The following is a 19677-nucleotide window of genomic DNA, read 5'->3' as shown; positions in this document are numbered from 1 at the left end:
AATAGGCTTAAAAAGTTTTCTATTGGGCAATACATAATGGAAAAAAGGTGGAAGAAGTGTAGGTGTGCATGGGAAAGCTACAGGTCTACAGAAGAAAAAAAATGCTGGTTTTCTAATGCATGTCTTAAGCCAAGCCTGTGCTATGAAATTAAATAAATTCTTTGTAGAACTTCAGACCTTTGTTTTGGTTGGCATTTTTCACTGCTGAGGTGTGCTCAAAGCCAGCAAGCTGCAGCAAGCTTGTGCTGCTCCTGCTTAGGCCTTGCTTAGGAAATGACCTTAGGAAGCAGCCTGCCTACTGAGCTCAGGGCAGTCCGGGGCAGTGTCCTGTCTCCAGCAGCACAGGCAGGAACATTCCAGTCTCTCTTTATGCAGCAGCTCCTTCCTCTCATCCTTATCTACCCTGCAGTATACTTTCTGTAACTCCTGTGCCTTCTTTTTTGTGATACGGGGTCTGAACCTCACATAGTCCTCAAGCTGGGGGCTCACCGAGGTGGAGGTGGCCAGATCCAGTGGATGGGGCTGCCGGGATGGCAGCAGGAAGCACGGATGAGCAAGAGAACCGACCTCTTTGGTGCCCAGGGGAAGGTGTGGGGTGGATGAGGCAGCCTGGAGGGAAGGAATGGAGAAAAGGGTTTTCTGAGAAGGATAGTGAGGTTTGAATGTGGAAATGTTTGAGACCAGTGACTTATATGCTAGTGTTTTTCATGATTTGGTGTTCTTAAACTCTGTGTCTAATTTTTCAGGGTGTCCCAAAACCAAGTAGGACAGCATTTTACCTTTGTGCTCACCGACATTGAAAGTAAGCAAAGGTTTGGATTTTGCCGTTTGACGTCAGGAGGCAAGGTCTGCCTCTGTATTCTGAGGTAAGTTGGAACAAGAAAAAATGAGTATAGAAGTGAATATAGGAAAAATACAACGAAAAATGATCTTTTGGAAATTTTCTGATAATATTTTATGCTTATCTGTCAGTATACCATTTCTGTACAACAGTGTTACCATTGATTTCAGCTGAAGAACAGTCTCAAGCCCCATGTGACTGTGTTCTTGAGTGAGGCTAAATGATTCAATGTCTGCCTAAAAGCTTTGCAGGCTTTGAATGTTATCTGTATATTCTTAGTTTCTAATGTAGTCTTTGACAAGTATCCGGTCAATTTAACAATGAGATGGTGCTATTCTGTATTTCTGTACTTGGAAATATGACTTTTGGGTGTGTCTTCCATCATCTTTAGCCAGAGTATTTCTCTTATGAGAAACTCCAGAGCCAAATTAATTGTCAATGTACAGCATGCTGGTTTGGTGCAGAACAGACACAGAAGAAGAAGAAATTTACCCCAGCAAAACATTTTGTTTTTCCTTCTGGTTATTCTTTGTTCTCCTTGGAGATAATAGTTTTGGTAGTGAAAAAACAAACAAACAAAAACCCCAGAATTATTTAGTTAAAGCCTTTTTGTACTGTGCTTTATTATAAGGCCAAATTGACAGTTCAATTAATAGCCTACCAGTCTGTAATGTTCATAGAAAAAACGAGAACATCCAGTTCGGAAGCGCATTAGGAGCCCCCCAACATCTGGGAATTTAAACAGGTTCTAAACTAATGTTGAGAGCCTGTGCACTGGACTTTTTGGGGGCAGGTAATTTAAAAATAAGTATTTGCTATAAATAACTGTAAAATTTTATAAAATTTTAAAATTTAAAATTCTAAAATTTATATAAATACTGTAAAAATTTACTACCATATAATAAAAGTAACAAATGGAAAAGATTTTATTTTGGAAATTAATTGGCTTTCTGTGATCCTGACAATACTTTTTTAATACTACTGTAGAAGGATTTAAGTCAGAATTTTGGAGCATATAATAGCTGTTTTCACTGTGCTAGGTTAAGGCCCAGAGAGAATATAAGTGTATGTTCTTAGCAGTTTTTTCTGAGCTAGCCTTTTCTTCCCTCATCAGACTAAAAACAAATGTTTTTTTACTTGTACTTCTAACATTGTCTGGGTAGCTTCTAATGTTGCAGTAACAATTCTTTAATCAATTACACTCAAGTACGTACATTTCAATACTGTATGTAGTGCTGCAAAGCAAAGGATGCAGATTCTCAGTTGGTGTAAACAGAGGTATTTCTGTTAACATTTCCACAGAGACATACATCAGTTAAAGATTAGCCAATGGTCTGTTACTTGGCAGAATAACTAGGAATATGAAAAGTGGCAAGCTATAATTTTTCACCAAACCATAATCAAAACATTGCCTTTATTGCTTTTATTGTGACAATTTCAAATTTACAATGCTGAATGCATAACAGCACTAGCTTCATGGAATTGTACTTCTAGTTGCTCTCCAATTTGTATGCCAGTTTGAAATAGTGTTTTGCTCAGACAGAAAGAATGTATCAGTATTTTCCTTTGATGCATTTTAGTACCCAGTCTGATTTCTGCTCTAAATCCAGGATTTGTTAGGAATGACCAAATGAAAGGAGACTTGCTAGCAGATTTCTTTCAGCATTTCATCTGACTCTCCCTTGTAAATGTTAATTTATCTTAAAGTAACCAATATCAAAGAAAGTTTAACAAAGAGTTGCTGTCTTTATGCATAAAGATGTGTGCGCGTATGCACACTTGCTCTCTTTTCTTCCATACTTCAAAATAGTGTCAATGTATATTCACATTGTGAATTTACATGTAATGACTTGTATATGAACAGTTCAAACTACTTGTGTCTGTCACAGATACGTGTATAACAGTCATGGACTTTATATAAGCACACAGATGCAGGCATACAGAAATAGCAGGTCAAACTATGGCACATCTGCACATCTCCATATGCATGTATTTGTGTATCTCCACTAAGAATAGGAATACATTGACACTGCTGGTTGGGGCTTTAACAAAGACAAACTATAGAAAGTCAAGTATAAAAGACTTAACTAAATGGCAGTAGGTAACTGAAATCTAATTTATAATCTCTGAAAAGAAGAACAGGAACAAGCCAATCACAGCAATGAGAAAGAAATCCGTAAAAATTGGGGCAGACTGATGAGTAGGGAACAGGATGGCTTCTCTCTTTTGAATGTCTTTTGAGAATGGTACTGTGTCATATGTTAACCTGTGCCAGGCGTGCTAAAGTACTGGGATTTGAAGTGGTTAGTGGGATTCTCAACTGTAAAGGGAAGAAAAGGCTTGTCCTCAGATTTTACACCACCAATGAAAAGCTGCTTATGAGGTTAATTCTTGTAGTTTATCTCTCTAAAATTCATTCTTTATCTGAAACATTAATTTAAGGAAATCAACTTTGAATTTGCAGCCACATAGTCGTACTTAAAACTGGAGAATTTAAATCAGAATATACACCCATCTTGTAAAACATACAGAGAAATTTCATATGTACATTTTATATACACATGTATAAGAACAATGTGAAAAGAATTGTCTCCCAAATCAGAATGTTCTGTTCAAGTTCTCTGTAAGCACGAATACAGTTAAATAAAAATGCTCCGATGTAGCTATCCCAGGCATTTTTAGTTGAAGAATTTAATCGTGGTACAGTATTTTCTAAAGTGATCAAACATAACTTGACTGCAGTTGCCAAATTCAAAATGCAAATGAGTGCATAATCACAGTAAGATGAGAAAACACATTTTGGATCATTCTCCAGAAGTTGTGTGTGATTCCTTGAAAGTCTTTTTGTTAGTTTGTTTTTCTCTTTCAAACTGCATGGCTGCTTTGTGAAGCTCTCCGTGTGAATCCTTCTGTGTCACCTCTTCCATCTCCACAAACTATTGAACTCATGTAGCCCCTTAGAAACAAGAGGTACCACAGCAAGAATATTGTAATATACTCGTATACTATACAGGATCTTTTCTTCTAATTTTACTTTTTATATGCTAATTTAAATAATAGTTTTGGCAGTGCAGATTTGAAGTGGCAAAGTAGAAACATGGATGTTCATTTTTGAATAATGCAAGGAGACTTAAATCTTTTGGGTATTGTTTCTATATATCTCTGCTGTTTGTAGCAGGAATAATACTTTGTGAATTTACATTAAGCTGTTTTTGAATTGTCTGAATGGTTTTAATACAAAGTTCAAATAATTTGACCGAAATTTGTTTTGTTAAAATCTTGAAACTGTTGATGGAATCTTGAGGTTGCCCTTATGTATCTAGAGAAATGGAAAATGCATCATTAAAATTTTCAGTCTTAGGTTTCATTAATTTTACGACTGTAAAATTGTCACCTACGTTTCCAAATGAAATGCTGTAATAAGGAAGACAGGTTTATGTGGTAAGCCTTTGTAGTTCTTCAGTTCAGACCACGCTTGAAGGTTTCTCACTCTTCCTTTAGGCAAATCCCTTAGAAGCAGAATGTTTCAATTTTACACATTTTGTGTCAATTTTCCAGACAGAAAAGTAGCCCCTAGACATTAGACATTTAGCTACGGAAAGGCAGTTTCCTTAGTTTTATTTGATTACTAAAAGTTAGATTCCTGCTGATAGTTCAGGACTGTTAGTGGTTACCTGACTATTTGACAGAAAACATTTCCTTTCCTTTATTTAACCTTTGACTCATGAATGTAAAAGTTTTATCAGAGCTATAGTAGAAGCACAAGTGAGGTGGAAGTCTACTTACTGCAACAAGGGTTATGCGTGACTTTGAATAAAAGTCTGAGCTCCTGCCTTGTGGCTCATTTGGATTAAAAGAAAATGTTAAGTATGTTTCTAATTAGCCATGAAATATCTTGTGCTCGTGTTCTCATGACAGGCAGTGGCTGTACTCTTAAATAAAGACCACTGTATTCTAAACCAGGAAATAGATGTCTTTTAAAACAATACTGCTTAGGTTTTGATATTTTATCTTATTGTGGGAATAATCTTTTGTGGCAACTTCATAAGAATATGAAGTTGTTGTATGTTTGTCTTATATGCTTGTTTCTCAAAAGAGTACTGGATGTAACATGCAGTCTGCAAAGACAACGTGTGCAATTAAAAAAAACAACACTCAATAAACCAATGATGGTTTCACAGTTTAAGAAACTAAATTATTTTTATTTGAACCTTACACTTCTAAATACATTAAAGCCCTGCTGTTCCTCAGTTTTATCGACTGCAAAGGGGCTTCACTGATAACCTTTTGACATTTTTTAAGACAGCTAATTCATTATAAAATAGAACAATCATAAATAATTTTATGAATGTGTGCGACAGTAACGTCTTTCTAGTAACAGACTTCAATTTTGATTTTATCCACTGTTAAGGTACATGTTAGTGTGACAGTTCTGAGTTAGCAGTAATATATTATAGGTCTCCTCTATTAAGTTCAGCAATTCTAAAGCCATTTTTGCAGAGAGTGCATTTCTGTACTGACGTGCTTGAAAAAAATGGTTACCCAACTTAACAGATGTCACTGGATATTTTGACTTTTCCGTACATAGACTTGTTCTACTGTGCTAAATAAAGATTAAATAATTTTTGCAAGTTTTGCCAACACAACAAGCTGAGAAGATTCCTTTACCCTAATGCTTCTGTTCTGTCACGCACACAAGTCCTGTATACAGCACTTTATCCAATGCAATATACTTACTGGATAAAGATGTAAAGCTTAAATCATGGGAATGCTCATCTGTGAATAAATCTATTTACTAGAGTAGTCCAAATAAGTTAATGGGATTATTAATACAAGTGCTTGCAAAACCAGCCTGTGATATAACAGGAAAAGAATGTTGCTCGACAGCCATGAAGATGTTTCAAAATGAAACGAGCTTATATTTGGTCTTTGCGTCGAGAATCTGAAATCCCTCCTGACTGATAGCTGTCTGATTTATGAACAAACACAATCTGTGTTTGTTTACTTTTAAAAGCAGAGATGCATTGTGTACACACATACAAACACACACTTTATTGTTTGCAAACAACAAATGTAGCAATTCTTTATTGTACTGAAATAATAGCAATTAGTAAATACATAAAAGAAAAATATAAAGAACTTGTTTGCTTTGCATTAGGTCTTCATAATTTTTTTACAGTAAAACAATATAATTAAAATTACTGGCATAAACTTTTGCAGTTGAACTATGCTTTGTAAGAGCTGAAGACGTGGGAGAAAAAACAGGACAGATTTTGGTGGTCTTTGGTTTCATGCCATAGAATGTAATGGAGCACTTGTTTTGATTGGTCTTAATTTTTCAGGTTTAAATGGCATGTTGAAATTATATTAACCTCATATCTGTGGTTATAAGGCTGAAAGCAATTCTTTTTCCAGTCTTTCAGCTCAAAAAGGAAACTGGCATTTTTAAACTATGTTCAAGTAGTCTGTTTTTACAACATATTTATTTGTGGTTTTGTTACATGGAGACATGGAAGTGCATCATCAACCTGATTTTGCCCAGGGAAAGAGTTCTTGTGTTGAGTACTCTGGTCAGCATGGCTTAACCGTATGAAAGAAAAATCTTCCCTGGCTTTGTGTTCAGGTTTATTAATTTCAAATAATGAATTTGTCCTTGTTGGGCATATATTTTAAAAATTGCATTTAATTTTTCTTTTCAAAGTAAGAGGGGAGCTGAGATCATAGATATAAGAAAGAAATATGGTTAATATTTTATCGAAGTAGGAGCATTTATTTTTATAGCATGCTGTTCATAAATACTCATTATGAAAAATGAATGATCAGATAAGATTTTAGAATATTCTGCAGCAGAAAGAAATATGCTTGGGTAATATAGACATCTGCTGCTGAGGTCATGGCAAACACTGGCAAGTTTTTAGATAACGTAAACTACTTGTGTCCAGTGTTATGAAAGTATTTTGCAATTTAAACCTTGTACCTCGGACAAAAGCTTGAGCTGTGTCCTGACCTTTGCTGCAGTTCGAGACTGATAGAATTGTTCAGTGGGTCTTGCAGTTTTATTTTCCTGTCCAAGATAAAGCTAATGTGATTTCAGAAGGTAATAGAGCAGGAGTCCGAGCTGGAATAAAACTCCAAGATGAGTTGATTAGGAGCTGTTGCAGTGAGTATTTTACAGGGGTGTGTAGCAGGCCCGTAAGCAGTGAGTGGCCATATACAGGTGCAATGAAGTAAATGTTATGGTTATATACAAATATTCTGAAAAGCAGATACAGTAATGTCACACTGGAACTACTGTCAACAATACCAAGTATTAGAAATGTCTGTGAGCTTAAAGAGATTGATCAAGTTTCAATAATTAGTCAGTACAGCGTATGGTAAAGTGTGATAAAGATATTAATACACTGGCCTAAAGATGTTGTTGCCTCTGTGTTCATTTGCATGTGCAAGAGTAAATTTGTGATGGCTCTGATTATTATTATTTTATTTTGTTTTAAGAACTAGCAGTTAGGCATTTATAAAGATAGCAAAGTAAGACTGCTATAAAATGCTTAACTATAACCATGTTCCCAAATCAGATGTCTGCTGTTCTCTTTCTCTGCTGTAAGAACTGGAGTCTATTTCTAAAGCCTGGGCAGCTGCTTACTGAGAACAGAGGTGTTGGAAAAAAATGTACCTGTTCACTCTGCTCACTGGGCAGGAGTAGCCTTGGCTTCTGAACCAACCCATAGCAGCTTTCCCTTTCCTGTAAGGGAAAGCGTTTAGGTTGTGCATACTGGGCTCCTCAGTTGCAATTAGCCTAATGTTTCCTGAAGTACATTTTTGTCATTTCAAGGTATACCCAGAGCATACATTAAAGCTTTTAAAAATGCGCCGGAATTATGTCCATGGATTTACACTGTGCTGAACAACCAAATATGTAGTATTGTTACGTACAGGTATAAAATGTAATAAAAAAGTTTCAGGCTTTATTTCTTCCCCCACCCCTGTCAAATCATGAACAGCTAATATTATACTATTCATGGTAATGTCCTTTGTGATAAAGTTCTTAAAAAAAAAAAAAAAAAAGTCTTATTACTTCTGTATCAAATGCTTGAGTAGTTATTATGTGGTTCTGTAGCATGCTGTCTCTGTTGATGTCTCAGCTAAAGGTAACCGTTCTGTAAATAGAGTACAAAAAATAGAAATGATGGCACCATGTTTGGGTTTCTCTTCTCATGCTCTTCAGTTACGTTATATTTATCTTGGATTCTGTTTAACTGATTGGGAATGTTGCGCATATATGGGCTGTGGACTTGTGTTAAGTCTGGTAATTACTCGTGTTAGTGTGCTGTGAGCTGTTGGTGAAGGCTCACATTTTTAGAATTTGCTTCTATGTATAGGAATGACTTTATTGGGAGACCGATATTCTTGTCTATGATGTGACATCTATGGTATTCTTTAGCAGTGCACAACTTGTCAAGTATGGGGTACTGGCTCTGCCCAGGTAAAAAGGTTTTCAGTCTTCAGGGAAGCAGCAGTTGGGGCAGTCTGGCCAGGTACAACAGAATGTGGAATCTCAAAACTGCAAGTAAAGTTGCAAACAAAGCTACTGAAACTTGTAACATCAAAAGATAGTGAGAATGTGATTTGAAACTGTCTGACAATGCTTAAAGTGAGCTCTTACGCATTTAGAATAATGAGAAGCAAAAATATGAGCTAGTAGTCTACGTTTACATGGAACTTCAAATCATTGTCCATTTTATTGTGCAAAGTGAAGTGGTATACTTAATGCATTTGAAGTATTCAGACATCAGCTTTATAACAAACAAAGCAAAACCAGAGGCTTGCAAAATAGATATATGTTTAACAGATACAGTGTAAAGAAATATAGCTTTACTAGTATTATCTGTCAGTGATGCACCATCAAATTGAAATTCATGGAGAAAAGTTTTATATGCGTTTTATTTGTATGTAGAAATAAAAAAAAGTGCAAGTCACATTAATTATAGTAGTATTTCATAAGCACTGGAAAAATACACTAATAATTTATTCAAATGTTTTTTTTTCTTCCTCTTTTAGTTACCTGCCCTGGTTTGAGGTATACTATAAGCTCTTAAATACCCTGGCAGATTATTTGGCTAAAGAACAGGTAATTTTGCATATTCTGTTTCTTTGTGTTAAAGATTTTCCTTGTAATAGTAGTCACTATTTCAAGTGCTATAAGGGGATTCTACGCTCTTTAAATCTTTTTGGTAGAATTCAGAAGCAAGTCGTTAAATTCATTGTATTGAAATTCAAACAATCTGAATGTACAACCACCCCTATCACTTGAATACCACATTAATCTTAAAAAGCTGCTGAGAATCTACCTTTATAAAGTGTCAGTCTTAGCATAAACAAGTCCTGGATGAAGTGTGAGCAAAGTGTCACATCACTGGAGAACTGTATGATGTATTGATTGTAAACTGTAGATCTCCAGAACTATCTGATTATCAGTTACAAACACTTTTTTTCAGAACTGCATAAAATATGATGTACTGTTTCACCCTTCATATTCACTAAGAACTACCTCTCGTAATTCTGTCATCTCAACTAGCAAGACAAAATTGCTTGCAACATTTGGTGAAGAATCCTGATAGTTTAGTTTGCATATTCATGAGCAATTAGACATATTCCAGGATTACACGGGAAGGGAAGTACTGGCATCTGTTTCACTGAGAACATTAAACCCATACCTTTCTACCTTAACTATATCAAAGTAATAGATTGTAATTCGGGAGGAGGAGAGGGGAGCATCAGTAGTTTGCTGTATGCTGTAGATTGGAAAAGATGACGTTTCAAGAATAGATGAACTGTAGATTAAGCAATTGTGGTGCATTGTAGCAAATGCACTGTATGATGACTTTATGTAAAATGAAAATGCAGTAGGAAAGTTAGGTGCTAGTTGGGTTAGTTAAATGTATTCTCTATTTATGGTCTCATGAATGGTGTACTGAATCTTTAAATGGAACTTTTATCTTTGGCCCTAACAGTAAAATGCTTATTAAGGTTGTATTTGGCAGAATTTTGGGGTAGGAATCATTTTCTCCTCTGCTTCCTGATCAGTAGTTCTGGCACTGCAGTTATTACTACAACCAATTTAAGATGCCAGGTTAAGTGTTGTGCTATATGCTGAGGAAATTGTTTTGATGGGTCAGAAAGCTTTAGTGGTGTGCAGCAGTATTTTGTTGTAATGTCTAAATTCATTAAATGAATATGTATATTCTCATCTATTTATAGCTTAATGTACTGTAAATGGTAATTATTCTGTATTATATGACAATTAATCACCTTTAAAAAATATTCCCTATAGGAAAATGACTCAAATGATTTGTTAAAATCATTGTATAGCCATCCTGTGCCAAAGGCAAATGCTTTAGTCAGTTTAAGTGTGGTAAGTATTCTCTGTATTATTCCTACTTCTGTTGTCTGCTACAAAATAGTAGTTATGGTTGAAACAAACAAAACCACCTTTGTAAATAGTAAACTTATATTGCTTCCTATAATTAACTGGCTTGGACAGCCTTTTTAACCTTTCATTTTTCCTATGCAGAATAGAATTTGTCTCTGTCTGAAGTTGTTCTCTTAAAGTCAGTCATAAAGAAGCAAATATTGAGTTTTGCTCTATGGATGAGAAAGTAAACAGCAGCGGGGTCTGGCAGTGCTGGAACTACTTTTTTTTTTGCTTCCAGCTGTTTCATGTAGATAATTTTGGTTTCTCTTGCTGTGAATCCGTGAAAAACAGAATTTGTGTTGTTGCTTCCCATGTCTGAGTAGGTAGACTTACAAGACTGGACACAAATCTATGTAAGCTGCCTTCTTTCCCATCTTCCAGAATGCCTGCACACACAAGTAAATGTGCACAAATAACTACGACTCATTTGAGCTATCAAGTTGCAAGACACAGAAGTGATTTTTATAAAGTCTTCCCTTACATACTGAAAGATCATTAGATTATTTATCTTGACATTTCCTGTTACTTGTAATCCATTTAATATAGAACTGAGCCCTGTACTTTACGTAAAGTAAGAGCAGGCTTTAGAAAACCGTTTGGCCCTCTTAGGAGGGCATATAGAAATGGAGAGGCTTCCACCGCCAGTAGTTGCTTACCCTTGCTGCTTAAAACCATGCCGCTTTTATTTTAATCTTTCAGATTTCAGTTTCCTTGCTATTCCTTTTTTCCTAGTCTTTATAGCCCTAATATTTTTCTTCCTTGACCAGTACTAATCCAATATTTGTATTTGGAAGTCCTTCCAGTCTTGTGTGTTGTCGTTCACCAGAACAATATACTTGGTTTTAAAGCTACAGGTGATTTTTTCGTTGCTTTTTTTTGTTGCTGCCATAATGTTTTTAAGTTAGTTTTCAGAAAGTAACAGAAATTAATTTATTTTTTTCAGAACTACAAAATATTTTATACTAGTCTATAGCGCCCTTCAGTATACCAAATACTATTTTGCCATCGTTAATTGCAGTATTATAACCAATTCTAATTCGGCAACCCTAAAATACGTTATAACATGCTTTAAAAAATTCTCCTGTGTTTTGGTTGGACATAGAGAAATTTTAAAGATTATTTTTCTTTCATTTCTTGCAAAGCATTGCTGCCTACTGCTGTCAGTGTGTGTTTCATCTTGCATAGAGCTTGCATACCTCAGAATGAATGTTGTGGTGAGCCTTGGAGGTTGTGGTGGATACAGCTGGCAACACTGGGATGACAAATTGCTTGCAATAGAGTTCGTGCTTGCTGGTTGTGTTTCAATATTATCTAATGTTTGATTTTTATTTTTTTTCTCAACTGTCTCTTGTTCCCAGTAGTTTGTTCCATTAAAGAGTTTGGTAATCTTTTTAGCTGAACAATGATCATCTAAATGCAGGCCCCTTGCCAAATACTTGGCTGCAGGTACAGTTGAGCAAATCCTGTGGGTTCAGACGGGGACGAGCAGGAAGGAGTAGGTTACCTTGAAACAGAATGTTTTTTTGGATCTACAGGCGTCTGTTTTCATAATGCTCAGTGCTGCAGGGAGTAGGGAAATCTTTATGGCCACTTGCAACTCTAACTTTGTGTGTCTACTTTTTATATTGACGTTCCTATCTGGCTCCTTGTATATTGTATAAATAGGCTAGACTGGAACAGTCAGTGGTAATAGACTTAAAAAGAAGCTCCAGTCTGAAAAATAATTGTAGAAATGACACCATGAGTTTGCCTTTCTTTGTGCCGGGATGAGTCTAGTTCAAATTTCATGATGCAGAATTAAAAAGATTCTTCCCTCCAATTTACTCAGATATGCAGGGTAAGGCTCATGGACACCGAAGTGGGGTTTAAATAGCAGACCACAATAGTAGTTATGATTACATGTATATAATCATGCATAAATTATGCATGATTGTACCGGTATCCGGATACATGGTATTTCCCAGTAATTCTTGGTAAGGAGGACACCAAAATGACTTGGTCCAGTTGAGGACTGTGTTCTCTTCTCACCGTGCATTCCTAGTAACAAATACTCCACAGCTGAGATTTGTAATGAAACCAGAGCTTAAATATCGTTTGGTTCACTTTTATTTTACCCATGGAGGGCCAGGACAAGTGCTTTTTCTTTTGTTGGAAAAGTTAGCTAAGTCAAGTCTGAATTCAAATAGGGGAGAAATATAAAAAAATAAAACATATTTTCAGCCAATATTTTAAACTTGGAAAGCATTAGAGTCAGCTTTGGTCTATTTGTTGAAAAGCTAAAAAGTCAATTGTTCAATCTTTCTCTCATGTTGCCTAAGAACCAAGAGATGATTTTTGCAAGTCAGCAAGTTTTGAAAAAACAGCCTTGTCTTGTATCGGTGAGTTTAAAAGGCACTATCTAAAACCTACTGCAATTAAAGAAATAATTACTTGCTATAGGGTCTCTCTTTTGATTTCAGGCTTATTTATACTTGTCCTTTGGGAAATTTTGCTGTTGTCTATAGCCTAAAAAAGCAGTCTAATATTAACGTACCTATTCTGTTTAAATCAGTCTAATTCCAGAGCTACGTACGTGTGTGTTGTAATCCTTTCATCAAAAAAACCCACAACCAAAATCAAACCCTTAAACTGATGAACAAAAATTGAATTTTCTAGTGTCCCTTTTTACAGAAAACTTTTTACAGGACAGCAACTGTTAATTTAGTATCTCTTCCAAAGCCATGCTTCCTAGGGGAGTTCACAAAGATGTGCAAGGACTCCATACCACGTTGTTTTTGCTGCTTTATGACTCTTAATGACTGCAGTAATGCCTCTTTGCTTCTCATAGTTCTAACTTCCTTTTCTGTTTAAAGAGTGAAATATTACTACTTTGTTAATTATAAGTAATTGCTTTTCAAACTTATTAAATTCATTACTCAGAAAATCTTTTGTTAAATTTTCTGTGACCTTATTATGTATAGGAAATAATTTTCTGTTCTCACCATACTTATGAAGAATATAAGCATTGCATTAATCTGAATATTTTCCTATTCCTGATTAGAGAAAAAAGTCTTACATGTTTTTCCTCTGTTGAAGCAAAACAATATATAGGAATATTAATTGTGTAAATGCTATGATGTTTATAGGATGCCTTTTTTAAACCAGTGTTTTTTATTTTTTTACTATTATTTTTTATTTTTTTTAACTCTTGCCAGAAGACCTAATCTGTGGAGAAAGTTTTCTATTAAATGCATCAAGCTGGTTTAATAAGAGCCTCCTACACAGAGTTGATAGTATTAATAAATATTTTTTTTTTGCTTGAACAAAAGACACAATATCTTACAGACTTTCTTAATGTTTTAGTGTATGTTTTTCAAGTTTGACTTGAAAATGGACTGTTTGTGTTATAAATCATCATATAGCAGTGCATAGCTTAAAGAAAACAGTTTAAGAAAAATGAAAAAAAAAACATTAAAAAGTAACAGAAGATAAAAATCCAATAATTATCACATTTGCTTAGTATGCATTTAAGGTTTTTTGTCCTTCAAGATTTAGACTAATTATGCAAAAACGTCTTAAAATTACTGAACTCAATCCATGTTTGATAGCTACTAAGAGCACTGGATTAATGAGAATAATTTAAATTACATCTGTTTTCAGTTTATTTTATATTTACATTCTAAATGGCTTCAAACTAAGATTCTAAAATTACTAGTGTTTTTCATAAATCATTGTGGAATGTCAAGCTGTCAGACCTTGGATTTCTGTTAGCACATTTTTGATTCAAAGATGTTTGGAAAGAGATAAGAACATATATTAAGTAATAATATTTCTATTCTAATTAACTTCCATGTAAATGATTTTTCCTTACCCATTCTAAATTTACATTTTGTCCATTAACATTTTTTTTTTGTATTTGCAACTTTAAAATCAGTGCTTAAGCTAATCAATGCTGTTCTCAGGCTTGAGTTAACATTTAAAGCTGTTTTAATTTTAGCATTATTTCAAAACTGCAGCACAGTGATTTGTTCACTTGGTTTGTCTGCTATGCTAACCCAGAGATTGTCATTTCATGTTCTGATCTGCTTAATTCTTTGTCTAGTAGTGGTAAGAATACTGTTGGAAAAATGGCTATTTGCTTAAACAATGATGGGGTTGGAAATCCTAAATGCTGGAATGCTGGATTTTTAAAGAAATATTTTTTGTTTGCTGTGTACATAAATTATTAATTATTTTTCCCCATTGATTAGCACTCGTATTTCATTACTCCTGATATAACTGGATTGCCAACAATCCCTGAAAGCGTAAGTATGCAGTTTCTTTTTTAAATATTTAGGAGAAGTATAAATCTCATTCTGTGGGTAGGGCTGAACTCTGCTTTTATCAATAGGAGATTTTTTTTTTTTCTAGGACTGTTTTCAGAATATGATTAATGTATATTATTATAACCTTTAGCTAGTAAGGTTACTGTTGCATTCATTGTTAACCGATATTAAAGCATTATACAGGGCATTTTAGCTCACCACTATATCTGCCTTTTGTTCATAGTTACTCAGTTTGTTTGCATTTATGAGGATTATATATGCAAAACATATTCTACTCATGCAGCTAGTGTTGTTTGAATACCTGCCCTTTAAACAGTGCACTACTAAGCTGCAAATTCAGCTATCAAGATATACAGTTTATTTTTTTGTGTAAAAAGGCATTGTTTCAGGCTTTCTGAAAACATGCTGTACCTGCTCACATTTGGGTGGTAGCCATGCACCAGTCAAGGGTATTATTGTTACTTTTTTAATGAAGACTTGAATTCTGTGGCTGATAAATCCTTGATGGTGCTGCCAGTAGACTGCAAATGCAAAATGTCAAACCCTGTCCTCTATGGTGTGTTTAGATAAAAGCTACTTAATCAGGTGTTATCCAACTTTCTCCTTTTCCAGTTCTGCATTGTCTGGAATTGAATATGGTTATCTAGGTTTGCATTTTTACACTTTGACACGGTGGCTTCCTCCCGAAAGCTAAATGGTTCGGTAGCTGCGGTGGGGTCGCCGTGGTACAGCACCACGCTGTCCCTGGGGTGCACGTGGGACAGGCAGGGAAGGGCAGCAGAGGAGCCACGTGAGGACAGGCTGGGAAAACCCAAACCCGAGAGCAGCATGAGCAGCGAGGAGGGTGCAGCTCGGGCCTGGGCCTGGGCCTGGGCAGAGGGGAGATGCGTGGCCTTTGTTGTAATCCAAACAACTACGGGAAGGTGCTGGATTGAGAAGAGAGGACCCATAGTGCAGGGGCTCTTGGGGCAGGACAGGGATTCATTTTCAGCCGTTTATTTTCATTGATTTCACCCCATAGAGTGAATTGTTCTATTTGTAAAAAATCTCTTATTCAAACTCATTATTTGGGCTTCTACTAAAGCATAGCTTTGGGGATTAGGAGGTGTTTTATATGTTCATCTTGAAGAAAAAGGGGGAAGGTTTCACTTTGAGTCTCTGGCTGATTGAGGATCTTACAATGGTATTGCTGTGGATTTATTCTGCTGATTCTGTGGGAGAAAGGAAAAGTAAATATCAAGATGCCTTCCTATACTTATTTTTTACTCTGCTTATGGAAGTCCCATCCTTCCAGAATGACCAAAATGGATTGATACTAGCGGAGGGTAGGACAAGTAGGCGGTTAAGAGATGTGATAATTATAGTAAATCAGTAGTAAAATGGCTTTTCCTTGTTCTTTGTTCTAAGTTTCACAAACTTCAGGAGCAGTAACTTTACAGCTCTAATGCAGAAATAACTGACTGTCTCCCAGAGCAACATTGGTCCTTACATGATTGCAGACTTTTTTACCACAACTTCTGCAACACAGAATCAGCATATCATTATCAACTAAAATGTTAAAAGGTGTCCTAGATAAGTTGGACTCAAATTATCATGGTGCATCAGCCGCTGACGATCAGTTAAAGGTAGCACTTGAAGGACCACAGTTTCTTTCTAAATGCTGTGTTTGTAGCATTAAATCTCTCGCTTTCATCTCTTCCAAAAGTTTATGCAGCATGGACCAAGAATAACTTAATACTCCATGTCTTTGAATTAATAATCCGTTTGTGAATTTATGTGAAACCGGTTCAGTCACTGGATCTTCTGTCATTTCTTTTCAGTAACTTTTTCTCTTAATATTGAAATGCATCCAGAAAGGAGGTCAACGTTCTGATCATCACCCAGCCTTTCACTAAGGCTCGGTTTTCCCCCAGTCCTGCTCTGTAAGGAGCCAGCACGGCAGCTGCTCAGCGGCAGCTCAGATCCACGCCGCGCTCCCCGACCGCGGAGGGCAGCGAGCCAGGGGTGCTGCAGGCCGCGGCCGCCTCCCGGCCCCGTGGCGCAGGAGCGCTTGCGCTCCCCTCGGGCCTTTACCCTGCTTGTCGTGCCCACGCTGGTTTTTGGGGCTGTAATCCCTTCCTGCCCTGTGTCGACCCCACATCTGGTGCAGGCTGGCAGTGTGACTGTTCTTTGGGTTGGTCCTTGCCATCGGTGGATCTCCTACGTTAATATTCAGTGGTGTGCTGTTCCTGAGAGGAGGTGGGGAACTGTTCTGATTGCAGGTGTATGGAAAAGAATACGTGAAATTAGGTAGATAAACTAGATATATGCTTCATATGTTGTGAGGTCTGTTGGTATATTTTCATACATGTTCTCCAACATGTACAAAAATTTGCTGTTTTTCTGGGCTTTTTTTTTTTGCTGGTGGCTGTTTTGGCATTTTCAGAGTTTCAGAATTTATATGTTTGGCCATATGCCATGCAGAAATACTGTGAAGTTCAGCTTGAGCACAGAGATTTCCACCCTCTTACCCTCACTTCCCCCTTCTTCCCCCTCCTCTGTGTTGTCTGAACTGTGAATAAGAGGTGCTGGTGGCTTTGCTTTTCATTAAACCCCATAGAGGTAGACCCACTACATTCTAACAGGGCTTCTGGCTGTTGTTGCTGTTTTATTTTTCCCTCCCAACAAGCTGGTTTGCTGTACTTGAAGTAGAATAAAATATGTTGACTTCAGGAAAGCAGGCAAAAATATTATGGTTTTATTATCATAACTATGATAGAACAGTTATTGTTGTGGTGGGGGATCTCTTCCTGGGTTGAAGTAGTGGTTATCTTAATAGCGTATGTGGCTACTGGTATACATTTCTTATTTCTTCAGATACAGAAATAATACAAATCTAAATTTAGAAGCATAATCAAATAAGCAAAATAATAACTTACACGAAAGTTAGTTTTCCATTGGTTTTAAAACTCAGTCAATTATTTTTAGAGCATATAAATTTCAATGCTAAGTCATATTTTTAATATATATATGTATTTTTAAAGCTACTAATTCTAATTGGTCAAAATTTTTGTAAGTAATATATGAATGTTCCTCTTAGCCAACGCTGTTGCTGTATTGTTAACATCTTATTTATTTAAACAGAGAAACCTTACTGAATATTTTGTTGCTGTGGATGTGAACAACATGCTGCAACTTTATGCCAGTATGTTGCATGAGAGAAGAATCATTATTACCTCTAGCAAACTAAGCACTGTAAGTACTTCACACATCTCCTTTTAAGTAGAATATATTGAACATTTCACAAAATGACCTACAGACCTTTGTGGTTTTAGATATGTTCCATGTGTACTTATAAGACAATATCTACATACTTCTCTGATATATGGTTTTAGTCTGGCTCTTGAAGTACAAAAGTCTGATTTATATAAGACCTACTCAGATACATTAAGTCAGGTTAATTATTTTTCTTATCAGGAGATGAGAGTTCTTTAACTCTCCTGAGTTCATTTCTCTGCCTTCTAACCTAAAAAGAATTCTTAAGGGCTATTATAAGATCTTTATTATTCACTTGTGGCTTATTCCATTGGAGCTACTTGAAAGAAATCAAGGGGGCATAATAATAGCTGCTATCCTAACCTGGTAATAGGTAGATTCATCTTTGTTAGAGTGGTTTGGGAGTGCATACTGTAATAGCCCTGATTTGGAGCAGCTCTTCAGACTTACAATAGCGTACAACTCAAAATAGCTGCTGCTGTTTTTTTTTTTTTTTTTTTTATTAAAGGTTTGAGGGTACTGTCCACATTATTTTTTTTTAATGCCTGCTTTAGGCTGCTTAATAAGAGTGTTGCATTTCATTTTGAAAGTATATCTAAATATTCAGGCATTATTCTGTTTTACTATTTGCAGAATCTTATGTGGCTTTAAAATACCCTGTATTTTGAATATATTCCCAAGATTCACTTTGCATTACTATGAGACTGTCACTTTATAACCAACTTTTGTCATAGAGTATACTTGTACACAATCTTGTACAAACTTGTACACAATAACCTGTTATGCTCAGTCGTTAAAAATACCTTAATTTATATTTTTCAAAAGTACCTCATAAAACATGTTGTTTAATACTGTTTCTGTGGTGGAAAGTCAGTGTTCTGTTCCTGAACAGTGCTCATTCTTCTACCAAATAGATGAACAGTTATTTTCAACACGCAGGGACAAGGTTGGATATAGTACTAAAAACTAACATTTTCAAAAAATTGCGGGTGCTAATTTCCAATATGTATGTGTGGTGTGTGTGTGTACATAAGGAGTGAGAATTTTTGGACTACAGATAGTGGATAAAACCACTTTAAATTCTTTTGAATTTTATAACTTTTTATTTTGTTTTATTTATTTATTTTATTTTATTTTTATCTTTCTATTTTTTTCCGAAACACTACAATGTTAGGTCCCTGAATCTGCAATCGCTGTTGTAGTGTGGGGATGCACAAGGCCAGTGCCTCACCATGTGGTGATTTGCAGAATATGGAACTAAGTAACTCTGTGATGCTTAGGGAATGAAGGAAACCTGGGGTCATATAAGCAGAGGCCAAATGATCAACTATAAAACCTAAAAAGCAGTGTGTGAATGAATATAATCAGTCTTCAAATTACTAGGCTATGATATATTTTATTAGGTACCAAAGATTTTACTCTATCTTATGAAATTTCCATATTCTTTTTCTTTTTTCTGTGGAACTGTCTAGTGGAAAATTTGGGCTTTACAATACAATAATAGGACTACTCCAGTGGGCGAAGACAATTTCAAGGGAAAGCCCTAGTAGAAGTTCTGGCAATGTTGCAAAAGCATGGAATTTTTTTTTTCCAGTTTGCCAGTTTGGGACACAGCTTGGTATTAAAAAAATGAAAGACAAAATACACCGTAAAAAACCTTCAACTGTAATGATGCCCCAGTCAAACCTCTTTTACTGCTCCAGTAGTGAGGAAATAGGAATCGCGATGGCAGGTCTGTGCCTGTGGAAGATTGGTTCTGCAGGTGGGCATGCGTCAGTCTGCCTCACAGGATTTGCAATCATACT

The 19677-nt window shown here is 35.9% G+C and overlaps 1 protein-coding gene across 4 annotated transcripts in view; it reads left to right on the top strand.

Moving 5' to 3' along the window:
• DENND1B (DENN domain containing 1B) overlaps positions 1-19677 on the top strand; it is a 161367-nt gene that overhangs the window by 65234 nt on the left and 76456 nt on the right. For 3 of the 4 annotated variants that reach the window (XR_013954273.1, XM_080602139.1, XM_080602138.1), the window contains exons 5-10: positions 747-866; positions 8900-8969; positions 10173-10253; positions 12632-12691; positions 14543-14596; positions 17741-17851. Coding sequence is in view for 3 of the 4 variants with exons in the window: in XM_080602139.1 (XP_080458265.1) it covers positions 747-866; positions 8900-8969; positions 10173-10253; positions 12632-12691; positions 14543-14596; positions 17741-17851 (496 nt within the window). In the remaining variant the exon portion in view is untranslated. The remainder of the gene's footprint in view (positions 1-746; positions 867-8899; positions 8970-10172; positions 10254-12631; positions 12692-14542; positions 14597-17740; positions 17852-19677) is intronic. The other variant, XM_080602140.1, reaches the window with a different exon arrangement.

The sequence above is a fragment of the Anser brachyrhynchus genome (genome assembly GCF_964034855.1).
Source record: "Anser brachyrhynchus genome assembly, chromosome: 8".
NCBI classification, from domain to species: Eukaryota; Metazoa; Chordata; class Aves; order Anseriformes; family Anatidae; genus Anser; species Anser brachyrhynchus.
This window is presented reverse-complemented; position numbering and strand designations above follow the sequence as displayed.